Below are 22,486 nucleotides of genomic sequence, written 5' to 3' on the forward strand. Positions count from 1 at the left end.
CACTCACGCCAGTAATCGCTCGCATTTCAGCATTCGCATGGGTCGTTTGACATCGCATTTAAATCCATGATTTTAGATATGATGCCTCAAACCGATTTTGCTCAAATTTCGTGAGTAACTAGGAAACTTGTGAAGCTTTATGGACATAATCAAGCGAATTACCGCAGTCCTTTCATTTTCGCGTTGCATTGCAAAAAAGCGTGGAGACTCCTCATAAGGGGTGCCCCGGGGGTTACTTATAAGGGGGACGGGGTTACTTATAAGGGGGACGGGTTACTTATAAGGAGGGGCCCCCCTTGTGAGTGGGTTTCCCGAACTGTGGAGATACAACTAAAGTCAAGACTAGTCTAGACCTAGCTAGTTTAAATTAACGTTAAATTTACAAGTTTGTTTCTCCGTGTTACAACTTGCAGCAGTGCAGTCAGTGGCAAGTGCAGTAAATATGCACATATCATATGCACAACTGATTGACGATGCATGCCACTCAAATCAATCTCAACTTGTTTAATTGAGTTTAAAGCCAAGACCAGTTTCAGTCGTACTTACCTTTTACTCGAGCCGATTTAGTCTCAAATTTTGTCAGCATATTGCTGGAGCAGGATTTCAGGCAAATGCAATCCCTTGATATTTGGTAGAAACTTGTTATTCACGACGTTCTTGAAGTAAAGGTTGGTAGCTGATTTACCCACATCAGCATGTACGGCAAGCAACGGATTAGTCCGCGATCCGTGTGATCGAGTGTGGTGGACTAGCTCCCGTGCACAAAGTACAGTACGTACGTGGGTACCGGGTGGGTCGATCCAGTAACAGCATTAATTTTTACGTGCATTTTGCGTAGCCACGTCACATTGCACACGAGAGCAATTTTAGCCTTTTGTGCCAGTTGTTTAGTAAGACATCTCACGTGAAGTTATAGGATGGTATTACAAGTAGTTTTGGTGGAGTTCATGAGGATTGTAGGCTTTTAACTTTTTGCAAATTGCAAGATAGGCCCACAGAAACAAGTTATGAAACAGTATTGAGCATACCACTCTAACATGAATTCAAAGTTTAGTTGATCAAAATCGGTTTTGGAATGGCTGAGACATCCAAATAAAAAGTAAAACAAAGTGATCGTAATGAAATGGTGGGCCCCACCTTTGGATCGCTGTGTTTCGAATATCTCAGTCATTTCTTAAAGCCATCTTTTTTTAATCAAATAAACGTCGAATTCCTCTTGAAATAACATGCTCTTTCACGTGTTATTGTAGGTTCCTCATTATCTCACCTAATGTAAGAAACCTGAAGTTTATTGGTGTCAACCAACACATAGTACATGTATCTGTAATCTTGATGATTCCAACAACTCTGAAACACTTTGTAAAAAGTCTAGGTAATGCACTTGGTAGTTTTTTGGTTTTTGTTTTTGTTTTGTTTTGTTTTTTTCAGGCAAAGGTCAATGTTTGATCTCCACACCACTTGTGAGAAATTAAAAAAAAGTTGGCTTATCCGCACTGATGACCTGTTAGGAGAGATCAAAAGGGATTTACCGAAAAATGCTATGGATAACAAGAAAAGAAACTGTATAGATCATGCTGACAAAATGTTTAATATAAATTGGACTAAAAATCAAAAGAAATTGCACACTATGCCTTGTACATTGAACAAAACAAAACAAAACAAAACAAGAAACGAACAAAACATGAATTATAAAATCAACGATAATAATGATGGTCATTCCGGCTATGTAAAGTAAATAGCTTGATCAGTAACCTTCCAGAGAATAAGAGAGGCGGGATTAACAAATTCTGAAATGATGTTGGCAACTTCCAAATTATTACTGCGTGTATAATTTACAATAAGGGCGTTGAAACTGAATTGCAAAAACAAACAAACAGACAAACAAACGTAATATATCTCACACATTATGGAGTAAGTAGGGTCGGGGGTCTTTTTCATGTTTCATGAAGCGTTACGATTGATATACTTTACATTCGAATTGAGCGTACAGCCGCCGGAGTAGAGCGTATTTAAGATCAATCGTGGAATAAAGTTTCTTCAGTTTTTTACTGATCATGTAAACATGGGCATGTTGTTAGTCCTGTCTTGCTATACGGTATATTTTCAACGACCTGCATGTCAAGTTTATCATGTATGTTTCCTGAACATTCTGTTGAAAAAAAAAAGTGAAAATATAATTTGAATTTGAATTTGAATGTGAATTTGAATCAATGGTAGGTCCTTTCTATAGAATCTGTTTCATATTACGATTGATTTTTCAAAAGCACATTATAGGCCATACTAGGCAAATGGATACAGTCATGTATAGGCCTATTTGATTAAAAGGATCATTGTAATCTATCTGACAAGTCCCTTTGAATAGTCATCACGAACTTGATAGGGCCTATTCCCCCCTTTTTTTCTTTTGTCCTCTGAAAATTAGTTGCACGAATGCCTCATGCGATGTCCCGAGTAACACCGAATCACGCGGGATACACGTTCTTCACATTGTTTTCAAAAAAATGTGTCTTACGAGACAATAATATAGGACGATATCGACCGTTTGTTTCGAATTTCACTGCCACTACTCATTACTCAATATATACTCTATGAAAAAAACCGAGAAACAAAATCACACTTCGGGGTGTAAAGTTGTCCGCAACTAAGAATTTTATCCTTACCAATATGTAAGATATTCATGGTGATTTATTTTTGTTGACCTATACTTTTCATTCGCCTGAACAATAACAAAACCAATGTTATAATGGCGAGTAGATGTATATTGGTACACGTATAACAGGCTGTATGAATGTGGGCATATTATTCTTAGGTAGTATATAGAGAGTATATATACCACAATCAGATTAATAAAACTCAAGTCTCTGTCACTTTCAAGAATCATAAAAGCATAATCAATTCAGACAATTTCTTTGTCTGTATACATATCAGATAGGCCTATAACATAAAATTGGCCCATATATTTTTGTATATAAGTTATTATGTTATGGGAGCAGCAGAGGAAGACACAAGCACAGACACACACACACACACACACGCGCGCACACACACACACGCGCACACACAAGTCCACGAGTTTTCCGCAATTTATAGTTCCCAGATGAATGGGGAGAGGGAGAGGGGGCGGAGAGGTCCCGGGTCTTCACCCGCCAGCGAATAATCAAATGGACCTATACTTTCATGTCGGACATGGTAGACTAGAAGTACATTAATGGTATACTATTTTATTCCATAGTTTTTCTTCATAGAAAACAGTTCAGTTTCTGAATGTTGGTATTGGATTCTGTTGTTTCATTGTTACCGTTTTTACGGGGCGAGTATAATATTAATAATAATAAAGGACATTCTATTGCGCAGCTGCTATAATAATATACTCTATTGCGCATGTATAATTATAAATAGAGTGTACACTGATCTGAATAATAATAATAAAAAAAAATATGGAATTAAATAAGAGCGTTTCCCGGGCCCAGAGCCATCTTGTATACCGCCGTATATGCATGTAACAGGCCTACAATATCATCATAATAGCTCGGCAACTATAGAATACAAGCAAAATGAAAATAAACCAAGAAAGAAGTTCAGTATAACAATAACATTATGACAGTGACACTTTTATTAACTCCATGTCACCTTGCATATCATTTGGGGTTATAAGACTAAGGATACATCGATATTTCAAGAGTTCTATGTAGGACCTTATACACTGTACATATATCACCCGATACCAGAGAATAATAATAATGATAAACCATCGGTAGAACATTCAAACAAAAGATTAGAAGACATCATTTTCTATCATATTATTATCATAAGAAAGCCGAAATTTGTAAACACGAAAACTAAAGGGATCATATTGGCAGAAATGTAGAGTGAAGACAGATTAATGGAGAGAGAGAAGAAGAAGAAGAAGAAGAAGAAGAAGAAGAAGAAGAAAGGAAAAGAAGAATTAAGAAACAAAAATAAGGAGGAACCGCCAGCTGATATCCTGATGTTATGCATTATAGGACACGTACATGACATGAAATGTACGGAGGGTATATATTATACAAATGATTGCTAGCGGAACTATAATCCCAGTTTTGAGACATAACTGATGCCAAATAAGATTTTAATATTCCATAGACCTATACAAGAATTAATTGTGTGGGGTTTTTTTTACGTGTGCTCTCAATGCATTTGCCATCACAGACCAAAATTTCTTCTTCTTCTTCTTCTTCTTCTTCTTCTTCTTCTTCTTTCTCTTCTTCTTCTTTGTGCTATCGTTGGCACAGGTATTCTTTCTACATTGTCCGGGCATATAGCGTATATGAAAAATATATTTAAATATAACTATTATAGATAGATATATAGATAGATTTTAGTAATGACTATCACATTTTGTGTATCCCTGTTATATTATATGAATATATATATATTTGCATGAACCAGTCAAGCAACATTATACAAACTGAAACAATAAGTTTGATCAAAATGAAACGATCGTTATGAAACATCGTGCACGTGTATTTCGGACCTTCATAATATACAATATTTTTACGAATTGACAACTTCATATTGCATCCCACACAAATGTTAAACTGGAAGTATACACCGATACTGAAATGGATTTTCAGATAATAGGTATAAAAACCTTGCATGGTGACAGATAACTCTGTTACATTAAAGAAAACGATTATCCTGTCAATCTTGTATTAGTTTTTTGAGGGGCCTTGCTTGTTTTTTATTATAGTTTTTTTTTTTTTTTTTAATCTTGTTACTTACTTTGCTTAGAGATAATAGATTATGTAACAATGTGATGCTAAACAAACCAGCTCTTGGTACTCAGTTCCAGTAGATAATTCTGATGTGCATATAAAAGAGTCTATCACTGTCTTTATACATTGCCAACAAATATTGATTTCAGAGAATATTATAGGCTCATGGGTTAGTCATGTTAGTTGTGAGAAGTGTGAAAAAAGACTGTCACTGGAAACGAATAATCATACTTTTATAAACATTTAATACACTATATACCCCCTGCTATAAAATACAAGTAAGAATAAAACAAAGAAATGATCTTCTCTTTTCCGGAAGAGGACAATCACTTGACATTTTTGAATGATTTTCTTCAGTAAAATTTGAAGACATGAATATCACTGAAACAATGATAATTGTTTATCATAATATTTTCGACAAGAAGTACACCGACATTGCAATGAGGTAATAAGCAATCTCGCGACCAGACAACAACTTGATGAATTAACAGCTGTAAAGGCTATAGTTCAAACACACTCTTCCCAATTACGCATCATTTTGTTCACCGCAATGGGAAACAATAGGACAACACAATTTATAGTTGTTTACTTGTTGACTGTGTAATAACATGATAACAATTCTTCATCGGTTTTTTTTTCCATTCAAAAGGACCTTCCTTTATGTTATTTATTTAGATTTACGCACGATGTGTAACTTCCTTCCTTTTCGATTCTTCCTTTCATTGCTTTACTGTATTATAGTCAATGATGACTATACGTTTTCCTCTTTGACGGTGGATAGTCAACAAAGTATCATAATAGAGTGGACGTTAACGTTGTACATTAGACACTTTTTTAGTGCTCTGCTTTGTTGACAAAAGTGCACTCACGACTAGCTCATAATTAAGAACTTTAAGCACAGACAATACGTCTTCAGTCTCCATTCATAACGACAAATGCCACCTACCAATCTGAGAGGTAAACCTTTAAGAAGCAAGGAGCGACAGCAAACAAATCAAATGCGTGTGTTCTTTTTTTCTTTCACCAGCGCTACCATAGGACCTATTCCTATAATCTCAATATATTGTCTGAGGGGTGATGTTGAATCACAGTGAGGAAGACATTGTTTCTGTGTTCACTGCAACCTCATCGTTGATGGTTTGGTGATGAATGGAAACTGTGTCATACCTCTGCAAATTCTTGTTTCTTGTTGAAAATCCACACCAGATGACAATGGCACCCAGTGTAGCAAGCCAAATGCATATCATAATGACCGCGATATAGATATAAACTTGATTGTCAGGCTTACTGCGAGGTACCCCGGTGGCGGGTATGCCGGACTGTTGGACGCATGACGGTATCCTCATAAATCCTATTCTACCGGTGGAATTATTTGATGCTGGCAGTTGACACACGACCACTTGATTGGCATGGTATCCTGAAATATTTCTTAGAAGCAAAGTTTTCCCTTTATCCTGAAACCAGGGATCATTTACTGCGATCTTGTTGTGGTCCGCATCAAGAAAATACCATTCAATCTCACTATCTCCAGATATGTCACACTCAAATATTGCATCTTGTTTGTCACACAACAATCGCATCTCGACGTAATTGGGAAAAGTGCAGCTTTTCACGTTGTCCTTCTCGAAGATGGACATTTCACACGACATGTTGCGATTGATGACAAACTCGGAGATGGTCACAACACTTACCATAACTCCATGCGCCTTTGATTTTTGTCCTTCTAGTCTCAGGCTTGGTGTAATTCCTTGTGACGAATTCGCGATGCAGGACAATTCTATTCCAATCAAGTCGAACGAATCCTGGGCAAATGCTGGCAAAATGTTGCATCGAGGACCGGTGAAGCTGTTTTGGTCAAGAACTCGCTTGATCTCGTAGACCTGCAGGACTCTTCCGTAGGATGAGCACGCAAAAGTTGAATTGTTGTGGCTCAATTTTGTCATATATATTAAAGAGGATGAAGTCTCATTTTTAGAACCATGATAATCTCCGAAGAAAACAGAGTCTTCGATTTTAAACACGAGCTTTGCTGTAGGTGTCTCCACAGTCCAGATTAAACTGTGAGCTGTCCATGGGCTCTGGCATGTGAATTCCTGTCTGTCGTTGATGAAGGCATGGTCAATAGTCACATTAGCAGCAGATCCCGTAAATATATAGAAATATAAAATGATTGACGATATAATAATACGTCCTAGCATCTTCATTTCTGCGTCTCAGATATCACATGCACCATCCAATAATGAAAGGCAAGTTTCAGAACGAGTCCCGAGTCAAGAGATGCGATGCATGATCCAAAGAACGTTGAACATGTTCCCCGAATGTACAAAGTGTACGAAATGATTCTATTCAGGAGTTGTCGAGATATTATAGAATTGCAGATTTTCGAGATCGCGTCATTCATCTGTGACCAAGGCACGCGACAAGATTGTCGTGACTATTGACGCGCAAAAGCGTATCTAATACCAATAGGTTCCAGCTCACTACCCTACATATGGAACGCGGAAATAACAACCTTGATTTGGTCGCCTACACGGTTTTATCACTGCTACTTTTCATTTGATCACCGTCACTTTTCATTTGATCACCGTCACTTTTTATGTGATGGCTCTCCATAGTACCAGCCATCAAATGGTTTCTGGCAGCGATCAAATCAGTTGTCCTTTCCGAGTTCGAAGTGTGCGCGCGAAAAGGACAGTTTTAATCTGATCGGAGCCACTTTTAATTTGATGGTGGCCACTTTTTATTTGATGATGGCCACTTTTTATTTGATGATGGCCACTTTTTATTTGATGATGGCCACTTTTCATTTGATCGCAGCCGCTTCTTATTTGATGATGGCCACTTTTTATTTGATGATGGCCACTTTTCATTTGATCACAGCCACTTTTAATTTGATGGTGGCCACTTTTCATTTGATGATGGTCACTTTCTATTTGATCGTAGCCACTTTTACTTTGATGGTGGCCACTTCTCATCTCATGATGGTCTCTTTTCATTTGATTGCAGCCACTTTTTATTTGATGATGGCCACTTTTTATTTGATCGCAGCCACTTTTCATTTGATGATTGCCACTTTTCATTTGATCGCAGCCACTTTTAATTTGATGGTGGCCACTTTTCATTTGATAATGGTCACTTTTTATTTGATCGCAGCCACTTTTTATTTGCTCACCGCCACTTTTAATTTGATGATGGCCACTTTTCATTTGATCGCCGCCACTTTTAATTTGATGGTGGCCACTTTTTATTTGATGATGGCCACTTTTCATTTGATGATGGTCACTTTTCATTTGATCGCCGTCACTTTTTTTTTTCATCGTCACTTTTCATTTGACTTTCACTTTAAATCGATTGTCACTTTTGAATCGATCATCACTTTTCATTTGACCGTCACCTTTCATTCCGTCGCCACTTTTCATTTCGTTGCCACTTTTCATTTCGTTGCCACTTTTCATTTGGGACGGGGCCACATGGGCCAATGGCGAACTTGCTGTATGCATGCGATCTGCGGCTGCGCGGTGCGTGCTAAACAGTTACGAAGTACATGTACTACATACTAGTACGTACATGCGCCTGGAAGTATTCTTGCCTATGGTGGTATATCTCCACCGGCAGTTTCTCCAAGATTGGTTTCTCCAAGATTGGTAGGAGATCTGAGTGAGGGCCAAAGAAAATTAAAGACGGCTAGCCGCGATAACTCCGTAAGTAATTCAATTTCAAATATTATGGCGGATAACCTTTTTTTTTTTTTGGCTGCTATGGCTTCGTGCGTGTGACTAACCGAGTGTGAGTATATGACTGTGAACTAATTTATATACCTGTAACGTTATGGCTGTGCATGTATGTGGTGGGCTGCAGCTCCTTATTCACGCGTTTCACAGCACAGTGCAGTTGGAGGTAGGCCTATTAGTGTTAAACGTTAGAAGTAACTAACGTTAGAAGTTCACGGATCTACACTGTATGGACTAACGTTAGAGAGGTTTCTCATACAGTGTCAGTGAGATCTCATGAGTCTGAGCTTACCGGGGCTCTCCTCCTTGTAAATTTACACAGCCCTCACTCACATCTCCTACTAATCTTGGAGAAACTGCCGGTGAAAGTATTTATAGATCTACCATAGCCAATTGAGTACTTCCAGGCGTATGTACGTACTAGTACTTCGTAACTGTTTAGCACGCACCGCGCAGCCGCAGATCGCATGCATACAGCGGTTCCCCATTGGCCCATGCGGCCCCGCCCCAAATGAGAAGTGGCAACGAAATGAAAAGTGGCAACGAAATGAAAAGTGGCAACGAAATGAAAAGTGGCGACGGAATGAAAAATGACCGTCAAATGAAAAGTGACGATCGATTCACAAAAGTGACAATCGATTTAAAGTGAAAGTCAAATGAAAGGTGACGATGAAAAGAAAAAAGTGACGGCGATCAATTGAAAAGTGGCGATGAAAACAAAAAGTGACGGCGATCAAATGAAAAGTGACCATCATTAAATGAAAAGTGACCATCATCAAATTAAAAGTGGCGGCGATCAGATAAAAAGTGACCATCATCAAATGAAAAGTGGCCTCCATCAAATTAGAAGTGGCTGCGATCAAATTAAAAGTATAGTATTGTATTGTATTCAGACAAATAAAAAACAACATGTCTAGGGGTGCAAAAAAAAAAAAGGTACGAATACCCATGCATGTTTGCACCCCTGGAGTACATCATCACCAAATTAAACAAATTAAAAATTATGATCGGTACACTGAAATACAAATATCTAAATACATAAAATATAATACAGTTATTATAAAATGACAATGAAATCAAACTTATATGTTATACATGATACATTGTAAAATGAATTAACATACATAAAAACTGTCTTAATAAATATTTAAAACGAGAAAGAGATGTACTGGCTACAATGTTACTTGGCAATGAATTCCACTCTTGTGAAGTCTTGAGATTAAAAAAAGAATATTTGAAATAATCAGTTCTTGCAAACGGGATATATGCTTTCTTATTATGATCATTTCTGCCAAATCTGTTCTCTCGTGTAATTCTTTGTTGTCCAGTGTTCACTATATCATTTATCATTTTGGAAAAAAAAAACATTATAAGTCTGAAATACTTGCGTCTTGTAATTAATTTCGAGAAACGTATCTTTTGCAACAACGTGTCATAACCTGTTTACAAGTCACGAAAGAATAATCTAACAAACCTCTTCTGAACACGCTCAAGTACGTTAATGTGAGATAATCTGTATGGATCCCATGCAGCAGCACAATATTCTAAACATGGACGTATAAGAGAATTATATAAACTGATTAAAACATGTGAGGGACAATGTAAAAAATTCCTTTTTATAACACCAATAATTTTACTACATTTAACATACGTTTCATTGCAATGATCGTTCCAGTTGAGTGTTTCATTGATAATTATTCCTAGATATTTTTTTGAATGAGTTATACTTAATTTCTTTCCAATAAAACATAATCATAATCATATTTTGTTCTTTTCCGTGACATTTTCATAATATTACATCTATTAACATGAAAGTCAAGATGCCATGTCTTAGACCATTTACCAAAGCATCAAGATCTCTTTGTAAATCGTCACAGTCTTCAAGTGAATTGATACACCTATACAAAATGCAATCGTCTGCATAAAGACGACTATTGGAAGATATATCATTAGTAATATCATTTATGAAACATAAGAACAAAATCGGACCAAGGAAGGTTCCCTGCGGGACACCAGACTTAACATCAACCCAGTCGGCACATTTCCCGTTTAGCACAACTCTCTGCTCTCTATGTTCAAGAAAATTCATGATCCATTTCATATTGGACTTTACTACACCGTACCTTTGTAATTTAATTTCTAAAAGACTGTGCGGAACACTTTCAAACGCCTTGGCGAAATCTAAAAAGACGATGTTCACTTGGGAGCCTGAGTTCATCGCACTTGACCAATCGTGAATAGCTGCTATCAATTGTGTCTCACATGAGCGCTTTTCACGGAAACCGTGCTGACCGTCACACAATATATTGTTCACTGAGAGGTGATTAACAAGTCGACGACATAGAATCTTTTCAAGTAATTTGCACACAATAGAAGTCATAGAAATGGGACGATAATTATTTGGGTCGTTTTTCTCACCTTTCTTAAATATAGGGCAAATGTTAGCTCTTCGCCAGTCAGCTGGCAGCTTTCCCGAGGACAAAGATTCATTGAATAATTGACATAAGGAGCTGGCTAATTGTTCAGACCCTTCTTTCAATATTTTTGCTGGCAAGCCGTCTGGTCCTTGGGATTTACTGACATCAATATTCTGTAATAATTTACGTACTTCAGCGACATCAGAAACAATATTTTCCATGACTGGAACACAAGAAAACAAATGGTTCAGTCGGGGATGAGTAAACTGGGAATCATTGAATGTAAACTGAAACTGTGTATTTAAAACATGTGCAATCATTTTGTCATCTGTTACGTGAGTTCCATTTACTACCAATGATGACATCCTCTTTTGTTCAATCTTCTTTGATTTAACAAACTTCCAAAATCTTTTCGGATCAAATGAAAAGTGGCCATCACCAAATGCAAAGTGGCCACCATCAAATTAAAAATGGCGGCAATCAAATAAAAAGTGGCCATCATCAAATGAAAAGTGGCCATCATCAAATGAAAAGTGGTTGCGATCAAATTAAAAGTGGCCATCATCAAATAGGAAGTGGCGGCGATCAAATAAAAAGTGGGCATCATCAAATAAAAAGTGGCCATCATCAAACTAAAAGTAGTCATCATCAAATTAAAAGTGGCCTCCATCAAAGTAAAAGTGGCTGCGATAAAATTAAAAGTGGCTCCGATCAATAAAAAGTGGCTGCGATCAAGTAAAAAGAGACCATCATCAAATAAAAAGTGGCCACCATCAAATTAAAAGTGACGGCGATCAAATAAAAAGTGACCATCAACAAATGAAAAGTGGCCTCCATCAAATTAAAAGTGGTTGCGATCAAATTAAAAGTGGCCATCATCAAATAGGAAGTGGCGGCGATCAAATAAAAAGTGGGCATCATCAAATAAAAAGTGGGCATCATCAAATAAAAAGTGGCCATCATCAAACTAAAAGTGGTCATCATCAAATTAAAAGTGGCTGCGATCAAATAAAAAGTGGCCATCATCAAATAAAAAGTGGCCATCATCAAATGAAAAGTGGCCACCATCAAATTAAAAGTGGCTGCGATCAAATGAAAAGTGGCCATCATCAAATAAAAATTGGCCGCAATCAAATTAAAAGTGGCCACCATCAAATGAAAAGTGGCTGCGATCAAATGAAAAGTGGCCATCATCAAATTAAAAGTGGCGGCGATCAAATAAAAAGTGGCCATCATCAAATGAAAAGTGACCATCAAATTAAAAGTGGCGGCGATCAAATAAAAATGACCATCATCAAATAAAAAGTGACCACCATCAAATTAAAAGTGGATGCGATCAAATGGAAAGTGGCCATTATCAAATTAAAAGTGGCGGCGATCAAATAAAACGTGGCTGTGATCAAATGAAAAGTGGCCACCATCAAATAAAAAGTGGTGGCGATCAAATAAAAAGTGGCCACCATCAAATAGAAAGTGGCTGCGATCAAATGAAAAGTGGCCACCATCAAATAGAAGGTGGCTGCGATCAAATGAAAAGTGGCCATCATCAAATAAGAAGTGGCTGCGATCAAATAAAAAGTTACCATGATCAAATGAAAAGTGGCCACCATCAAATTAAAAGTGGCTCCGATCAGATTAAAACTGTCCTTTTCGCGCGCACACTACGAACGCGGAAAGGACAACTGATTTGATCGCTGCCAGAAACCATTTGATGGCTGGTACTATGGAGAGCCATCACATAAAAAGTGACGGTGATCAAATGAAAAGTGACGGTGGTCAAATGAAAAGTAGCGGTGATAAAACCATGTTGGCGACCAAACAAGGTTGTCCTTTCCGTGTTCCATACCCTATGGATACAGATTCCCACGGTCTCCAGTCACGACTGATAAACAACGAACTTGAGCAGCAGTCTTTATTTACAGACCCTTAATCGATACTTACGAAAAAAGAATGTCATGAATTATGGATATTGAATCCGATATTGACAGAGATATAGCTGTTTAATCATTCTGATTATTATACGGTTGAAGAATTCAAGGAAAGATTCAATATTGATAGTGATAATGATTTAAATTGTTATTACAACAATACCAAACATCATTTCAGTCTGCTTCACTTAGATGCCAGAAGTATGAACAAAACTTTTGATTCTTTTGATTTGTTATTGTCTTCGATGAATAATTTTCATTTTTCAGTAATGAGAACAACAGAAACCTGGTTACAATGAAACTCTTCCCCGTATTTAAAATCGATAACTATAAATTTTTTACGAAATGATCGCAGATTCAGACGAGGAGGAGGTGTCGCCTTATATATTCATGATTCTCTCACTTTCAAAAACAGAAATGATATATAGATTAAAGGAACTGAAAATATATTCGTAAACCTTACAAGCAATACTTCAAAAAACATGATTATCGGAGTGGTTCATAGACACCCTAGCAGCTCAATAGATTTGTTTTTAGAAACATTAGAATAATGATTATATTCTTAACAAATTGGCATGTGAAAACAAATATATTTATCTAATGGGTGATTATAATATTGATATTTTACTCCCTCAATTAAATGATAATAGTTTAAAGTTATTGAATGCACTCTCCATGTATAGTTTACATCCTCACAATAATAAAACAACCAGACAAGTTAATAATTCTGAAACTTTAATAGATAATGTATTTTCTAATATCAATGAGTTAGAAAATTTTAACGGTATTCTATATTTTCATGTAACTGACCATCTCCCTATTTTTGTTATTTCTCAGAATAAGGTTGATTGTATCAGGAATAAGTATAAACGTGAATATTTAGAAGAGAGACACAACAAAATATTGATAGACTAAAATTGCTGATTTGGCAGTTGAGTTTTGGGATGATGTTTTCGGTGAATCCGACGTATGAACTATTTATAAACAAATATCTCTTTTTATATAACAGGAATACACCCCTTGTACGAAAGAGAAAAAAAAAAACAGGAGAAAGCCCCGCAGACCATGGATTGCTAAGGGTATTTTGTTATCAATAAAATCACGCAAAAATGTTTACAGGAACGCGTTACATATCACGCGATTAGATGCTAATTTCAATAGATATAAAAATACAGAAATATATTAACAACTATTATACGATTGTCAAGTAAATCTTATCATTCAAAAAATATTGAATCTAAAGGATCCAATACAGACTCAATTTTGAAGACACTTGAGGATCATTTGGGAAAGAAAAAAGTCATTTGTTCTAAAAATTATTGAAAATGGATATGAAATTATGGACCCAAATGATATTGCTAATATTTTTAATGAGTATTTTGTTAATATAGGATCAATTTTAGCATCTTCCATAAATGAAACCGGTATTGGTTTTATGCAGTATTTCTCTGAATCATTTGATATTTCTCTTTTTTTTTTCTCACCAACTTCATACCATGGAATAGTTAGCATTGTTAAAGGTCTTAAATCCAGTAAGTCCTCGGGTTATGATGCTTTAAGTGTTTATCTCCTTAAACAGATTATTCATTTTATTGTACCCCACTGGTACATACAAATTACATCCAACATATCTCTCAGCTCTGGCCACTGAGCAAACGTACTTCAAAATGAGTAACTTTCTTGTTTTTCATGCGGTATCAGTGAAATTTTTACCTCTGAACTCGTAAGATTTAACTTTTTATCAGATTAACTTATAATAGGACTGGATTGTCTCTTTAAAAGATGCGTGTGCACATTTTGGAACATAATTTATCGGCAGCCTCTCGTTATCTCTCATTTTGTCCGAAATCTGTCTATTTAAAGGAGTTTTATAACTAAAAAAGCAACTGAGACGGACCAAAACATTATTACATAGTCAGGAGAGGGATTTCGTGTAACTAGCCGGCTCTGCACATTTTTTTTTTATATAGTTTCTTTTAGTTTTAGAGACGACAGTTGCTCAAAGGGACTGAAAACCAGACTAGGTAACCATGTACTGTAAAGGTGGAAATTTTTGCAGTACATTAATTTTCGCTTATTCAGAACCGCTTAACGCTATCGCGATTTATGTAACCCGCGAAAAAATCTCGCAATTTTCTCTTCACAATTCGTATGGGTACACAGTTGCTTTGGGCGAATTCAAGAATCCGCGAATTTATTTTTCTATGTGAGCCGTAAAAAAAAAAAAAAAAAAAAAAGAAAAAGAATCACGCAAATTTAACGACGATTTTGTACACGTGGGACCGTGAGGTTGGGGTGCAGTGAAAGAAAATAATAGGTGGGCAAATAGGTGCTAAGCTACAAAGAAACTCAACAATAAAATACATTTTATGCATACATGTTGCACGTGTGGGCGGACTTTAATATCCGACTATCGACTGCTTGATGGGACCGGGGGGGGGGGGTGGGTGGTTAAAAAGGGAACAGAATATTGCAGTGGGAGAAATGAGTAGTAGAAAAAAAAACAACAGCAAACAAACAAAGCAAAAAAAAAAAAACACTGTACTAATTGTTTTGATTGTCTTGTCGCTGATTGAGACATTCAATTCGGGCGTGTAGGATGCAAGGAAGGGAAAAATGATAAGATGTTAAATGACCAAATTCAAAGAATGTTGACTGGGGTTAAGCAAAACATTAACGTATAATAGTAAGATTGACCATGGTTAGAAGGACGAATTTGGAAGAAGCAGGCCGAGCATTGAGCTTGGTGGTCCTGCACAAGACCTAGTGGTCCTGCAGCACCTCCAGCCATAACGAGTTGCGACTACGACGCCGCGGAGGGCGCATGTCATCCCTGAGGTTGACAAGCGTTCTGGAAAATAGACTACCAGCAAAAACATAAAAAAAAAAACCTCGCACAAACAGCATTGCAATGAAGTAAGAAAAGCATCAGAAAAACGCAACAATCGCGTGGCTGACAACAAAAACTGATTGCGAAGCCCATCCATCGAAACGTTTTTTTTTTTTTTTTTTTTTTTTACTCACACATACGCAGTGATGAGTCGAGGAAATGCGCAATTTTTTTCAAAAAGTAAAATTTAATGAAATTCTCTTCATATTTTCCTTATACTGTTGTACGCCTGTGACATCCTACACTGTAGTAGTCTTACTCATCCAGCAGTGACTGTGCAGATACTTATAAAAAAAATTCATCACTTTTGAACGGATTGTCCGATTTTCCTCAAACTTTCAATGATATGTTCTTCTAATATTGCTGCATTCACTAATTCCACATGCATTAGGTGGGCTCACCAGGCTATAATCATGCTTTAGTTTGCAGGCACAAATCATTGTCATACTCTCTAAAAAAAAAAAAAAAAAATCGAGTGAAAATATTCACTCTTAAAAGAGTGAATACAAAAAAGAGTGAATTTAGAGTGAAATTGGAGTGAATTTTTAGTGAAAATGTTCATTTTCACTCATTTTGGAGTGACCTCAGGGATCACTCGAAGATTTTGGAGTGATCACTGAGGTCACTCCAAAACGAGTGAAAATGAACATTTTCACTCGAAATTCACTCCAATTTCACTCGAAATTCACTCTTTTTTGTATTCACTCTTTTAAGAGTGAATATTTTCACTCGATTTTTTTTTTAGAGAGTAAAGAGTTTGCGCCAAGACATGCACCATCCTTTCATTTTGATGATGCATCATTGTGAAAGAAATACACATTTTATTATTTTTTTTTTTATGCACTTGCTGTTCAGGGGTACGATAGTGCGTCTTGCCACTGCGGCATCACGGGCAATGAGACAACAGATAAAGCGGCAAAAACAGCTTTACAAGAGAAACATATCAGAATAAAAAAAAAGGGCTAAATAAATAAAGACGGAAGTTAAATACATTTCAAGTAATCATTTCAATAAAAAGTGGCCAAAAAGATTGAAAGAACACAAGTACAGAAGTATGTTTTTTTGGACAATGTGAATGCAGATTAAACAACAACAAAAAAAAAAAAAAGAAGAAAAAACAGGGAAGAACAAATCCTTGTTCACCAAATCCGTATGGGTAACATTGGACTGATTTATGATAAGTGGAAATTAAAATTGCATGAAACAGGCAACTTCCCCCATTGCCCGGAAAAAAAGGAAAACGTAAGTCATTTCTCATAATAGTTATTATGATTGTCCGAAATGTTTGATAGAGTGAGTCTTGTCGATCGCAAACATTGGATGCAAAGATCAACGGGATATAGGCCTACGAAAAATATTGTCCACAGAAAATGATAACCATGTTTTTTATAGGCACCGATTCTTATATATGTGAAGAGAACCAGAAAGTTTTCCAAAAAGACCTAAGTCTGATAAATTTGTGAACATAATCATGTTTTTGAGTTTTGTCTAATTCAGACTTGCACATTGCACAACCGGATCTTTTATTTTTTTTTTTCAATTCAATTCAATCATAGTTTATTTCCAATCAACGAAAATCAGAACATTGTACAAAGTGTACATGTCATGAAATAATAGTGTTCAAACATTTGCAAAAGATGCATGTAGTATCCGAGATAAATTATATAACAACATATATATATATATATATATATATATATATATATATATATATATATATATATATATATATATAAACATGTTGCGAATTCACGTATTGGCTCCAATATAGCGAAGAATCAAGAAATAAACTAGTAATGCATTATTTCGCCAATAAGAATGAGTTTATTGAACAACTCAAATTTTCGGTGGCCTCCACCTTCTTCAGGAGTCTCGACGGGGAATGTCAATACCAAAACATTTATGTTATATATGTTATATTTATGTTATATATATGTGTTATATATATATCTATATATATATATATATATATATATATATATATGATATATACAATAATTAGGAGGAACAATGCATTATACTTCGTGGGCGTGCGGAAAATAGATTCGTTTATGGAAAATGGTGATCCACTAAAAAGCAAAGCTTGTGGGACTTGGAATGCTAGATAAATAATGAGTAAATAATATATTATTCAGGTTTTTTTTATAGCTATTGTATTTGATATAGATTATTTAAGTCATTTGTAAAGATATACTTGTAGTTATATTGAGATGTGCAGGTCGGAAAAAAGAATAGAATATCAATGGTAATGCCCGGACACTGTTCACTGAACCACGTATACCGGGAAAATATGACAAGGACAACACACACGTAGGGCCTACACACATTACCCACACAATATTAAAGGGATCGTACAGTTTTGGTTGAGACCTAATTTCAGGTTTCTAGCATTTTTTGGTGAGACAATAAGAATCCTCTTATGAAATATGAAAGAGCATGTAATTCTATGAGGAATTCAATGTTTATTTGATGAAAATTGATTTCGAAATGGCTGAGATACCCAGAAAAGAGCGATTCTAATAAAGTGTGGGACCCACACTTTATTACAACTGTTTTGTTTTACTTTGTTTTTGAATGTTTCAGTCATTCCAAACCTGATTTTCATCAAATAAACTTTGAATTCCTCTTATGCTCTGTATGCTCTGCACACTATATCATGAGTGTTTTCTTGGTATCTCGCAAAAAGTTAAAAGCCCAATTCTCATCTCCACCAATACTGTACTATCCCTTTAAGACGAGAGACAGTACCGAGAGGAGAGGAGACGGTAACAATACAAGAGTCTACGAAGAACAAAAGACATCACACCCATGTTTCCCCACGCTATAGGTATGGTGGGTATACCACACCTTCATCATACTGACTGAAGCAGTTCCGTGATATTTGCTCCTGCGACAATATAGCTCCCACAGTATGAAAACAGACAAACATGAATTACATCTATACCCACAAACATAAGCCAAACCAAATTCATACACACAAACACATCCCAAACCCTATAATCCTAACCCTTACATCAAATTAATCCTAAAACCCAATCGCAACCCTACTCTAATCCTAAAAGTCCTTGAGAAAATAAGTCCGGAGCAGTTGGGTTATGTTGATGTTTGCAATGTTGCGATTGGTTTTGATCATGTTTGCTTCCCTCTTGCGTTCAAATTTACTGATCGGCGCCATTCATAAACACAGAGAGGAAACATGACATTGATAAAACTGGTCCCGTGTGTGCATTTTATGACATTCACTCTACTGTGATTTTGGGAGGTTTCATCTCACTCGCGTTCATTGAGTGACCCGTTTTGCTGCACGTTGTCCGGCATATTTTACCTTTTATTGTGGATCAGTCTTTGTATCCAAGGAATAAATTTTGTTCAAGAATGTGATTCGGAATTTTGGTTCCTCACTCCATCTCCAGATCTGGATTTATACGTTTCTGCATCAACAAATTTGTAAGTATACTTCCTTTGTCAATACGGCGGCAAAATACAGTGACAATCAGCTCTGCGCCACATGTAGGAGTATACCAGTAGGCCTGCATTTACCAGTCTGGTTTCTTCTGGTATACAGTCTTATGCACTCATTATTTAAGATCCACATGTTGCTCCATGTCAAAATTACCTAAGTTCAAGGATTATTGGGCAGATTGATATGTTGGAAAGTTAGTGTCGTGACTGGATGTGTTTTTATGCGTGGCGTACAACAACACTGAGAGGGAGATTTTGAGCAAACCTTAGATTCGGTAGTTTCAAGTGTTCTTCTTGTATGAAGGTGTCAGTGCAAGGTTGGGTATAAAGGGTCAAGACCGTGTGCCATTGGACAAACATTCCAGCATTTACACCAAGCTTGACAAAGCTTTTCTCGCTTTCCGGAGTAGCTTTCAGATTATACAGCTGACAAGCTTGATCGGAAATTACTTACTGATCGGTTTGAGGCAGGACTGAATAGAGCGGTTTCTAACCCAGCATATAATGATCTGATGTTAAGTGTATTCAGTTCGGACAAGTTGAAATCCAATCCGAGGGTCCCCAGCTAACATTTGGACGTTTTTTGAGCGTTCTTGATACGTTCCAAGTTCGTAATTTGGACGTTTTGTCAAAGGTTTTTGTGGAAGGTTTTCGACGTATTTAAAACGTTTCAAATGAACGTTATCCAAACTTTTTTTTTTCTAAGTTTAAATAAAAAAAGGAAAACCTTTCAGAATTTATAGGACCTACCGAAAACCTTTTGGACGCTATAGACGTCAGTAAAACCTTTTTGAGAATATTCGAAACGTTCTATGGACGTTCTGCGGACGTCCAGAAAACCTTTGAAATCCGTCTAGAACATTCAAAAACGTTTCAAGAATGTCTAAAAGAAAATGACCCGTTCCAGAACGATTAGAGAACCTTTCAAATCCGTCTAGAACGTAAGTGCCTTTTAAGATCGTCTGTTAATTTTCTATTGGGCATTTAAAAATTATGCAGGCACAATGCGGGACTTATGTATAACCCTATATGATCCTATTCTAACCAGTTCCTAATGTCCTACCACCTATACTACATCCTATTCCCAATTGATGAATTTGTGTCATATTGTTTTATAATATACCAGCAAAATGTTGTAATGCATGAAGACATGGTTACTAAGATTAAATCACACACACCTTAATTAGGCCTAAAGAAAATACCTCTTCACAACACACTTTGAAGTTGTGAATAACTGAATAATAACGTAGGTAAAATGTTTAAAACAGAAAGTTTGATCCCAGCATAAATCTTTTTTTTTTTTTTTTTTTTTTTTGGGGGGGGGTCTATTTCCACTAGATTTCAAATCTTATATTTTCTTATTTGAATATTCATAAAGATTCATGAATATTCATGATAAAGAAACCAATGACGAACACCTAGCGGACCCCGCCCCCCCCCAAAAAAGAGTGTTTTTTAAACGTTCATTAAAGAACAAGTTGACGTAGCAGACATAATTAAAACGTTTTGTGGACGTTTATAAAGGACGAAGACGTAGCAGACAAATCAAACACGTTTTGTGAAGTCCATTGACGTTTTTAAAACATTCAAAAAAAAAAAACCTTTGCTTTGAGGTAAATGCTAAGTCCCAATTTCGACGTTGTGTGTAGGCCTACGTTTTAAAAAAAAAACGTCCATTTTATACGAAGACGTACGGAACCTCAAAAAAACATTGAGGAAACGTTCTGGAAACATTACGTGTTTCCTGGGTCGCCGCTGCGTGTCGAAGACAAGAATACCATTGGGCAGTCACCATAGGATTAGGAAGGGAGGCACCGCCCCTGATCCTGATTAATGATCTTCATCTGGCCTTGTTTTATGAAGAGTTATTATGGATTATATAAAATTGACTTCGATTGTAAATCTATGGTAGCCTGTGTGGTCAGAAAAGTTATAATCGATATATCTGTTGATAAAACGGGGCCCTGTGGTACTGCGGGGCATTTGAACTTGGACAATGGGAAAAAATTTCATTATGAATTTACTATTCACGATTCACTTTTGTGTGTGTGTGTGTGTATGCACACCGATTCATACGCGTCTATGGTGGAAACCGAGGACCTGTTTTACCCGCAAGAATTTTACCACATAACCGAGGACCTGTATGTAAGTAGGAATCGTATATTACCATACAACCGAGGACTTAATACAGTAATGTTAAATCGAGGACTTACAAACATGCGCCCCTTCACCTTTGTAAATGCAAAAACAGACCGTCTGGAATGGTCTTCGAACAGAGGACGTCCTCGGTTCTTTGTGTGTCCTCGGATTAATATTGTAAAATTCATGTGTATGTCCTCGTTTTCAACCATGGGTAAGTGTACAAAAGCAGGGATCTAGCACAAGCATTTTTTTTTTCATTGACACAAGTCATTGTCAGTGCTATTGTGCCCAATAATCGTCTCCACTCAAACGAAGCTGATGAATACACCCATAGGTGGGGGAGCACAGATACGTGATAAATTGGTCAGCAGTCTCATTATTCACCATCACTGGCAAAGGACATGATTTTCCTTAAAAAAGTCAAAGGGCATTATTATTATTATTTTTTTTTTTGCTGCCATGGGAAAACATTCTGAGCTCAAACGTATTTCCGCTAAATCCTTCGACTCCCGGCAGCTATAGGGCGACCAGTACGTTTGGACAAGGAAAGACGTCAGTGATACTTATGAATATTAACTTGAATGAAGTCATTTAATTACCGATAACCGTTGACTTTCTTTCAATACAGTATGATGGGTGCCATCAGCGGCTAAACCTTGCTTGACCGTCTGCCCATATTATGTTTCTTGAAAGTTTTTACCCTATTTAGAGGATGCTGAATCTGAATCCGGATGATCCAAATCTTGCATCCATGAGATTTTTCAATCTTTTCTCTTTTCACCATGTAAAATGTTATGAGTATGTGAGATAGAATTCAAATTTCGGCGGCCACCTTGAATATCTTAAAATACTCCAGAATGCAAGATTTGCATCATCCAGATGATAATCCAGCACCCTCGATATAGATTTAAACCCCCCCCCAAAAAAAAAAAAACAAACAAACAAACAAACAAACAAAAAAAAAAAAAAAACTCACCATCTATAAGGAAATGTATATGAATATTAGATCTTGGTGGCCATAATGTATTTGCGACAACCTTGAATATTTCAAAACCCTCAAGTATTCAAGAGTTGCATCATCCAGATTCGGATTCAGCACCTGCGGAAAACCCCTATAGAAATCATTAGGCGGACGGTAAAAATCTGACTTTGGCACCCAGAC

At 36.5% G+C, this 22,486-nt stretch overlaps 1 protein-coding gene across 1 annotated transcript in view; it reads right to left on the reverse strand.

Moving 5' to 3' along the window:
* The window catches only part of LOC140230145 (coatomer subunit alpha-like), a 42,874-nt gene extending 36,177 nt beyond the window's left edge, over positions 1 to 6,697 (reverse strand). Inside the window, 1 exon segment of the mRNA XM_072310335.1 lies at positions 6,043 to 6,697. Within this exon segment, the coding sequence (XP_072166436.1) occupies positions 6,043 to 6,697 (655 nt within the window).
* Between the last annotated feature and the right edge of the window lie 15,789 nt (positions 6,698 to 22,486).

This window comes from Diadema setosum, chromosome 6 (assembly GCF_964275005.1).
Source record: "Diadema setosum chromosome 6, eeDiaSeto1, whole genome shotgun sequence".
NCBI lineage: Eukaryota > Metazoa > Echinodermata > Echinoidea > Diadematoida > Diadematidae > Diadema > Diadema setosum.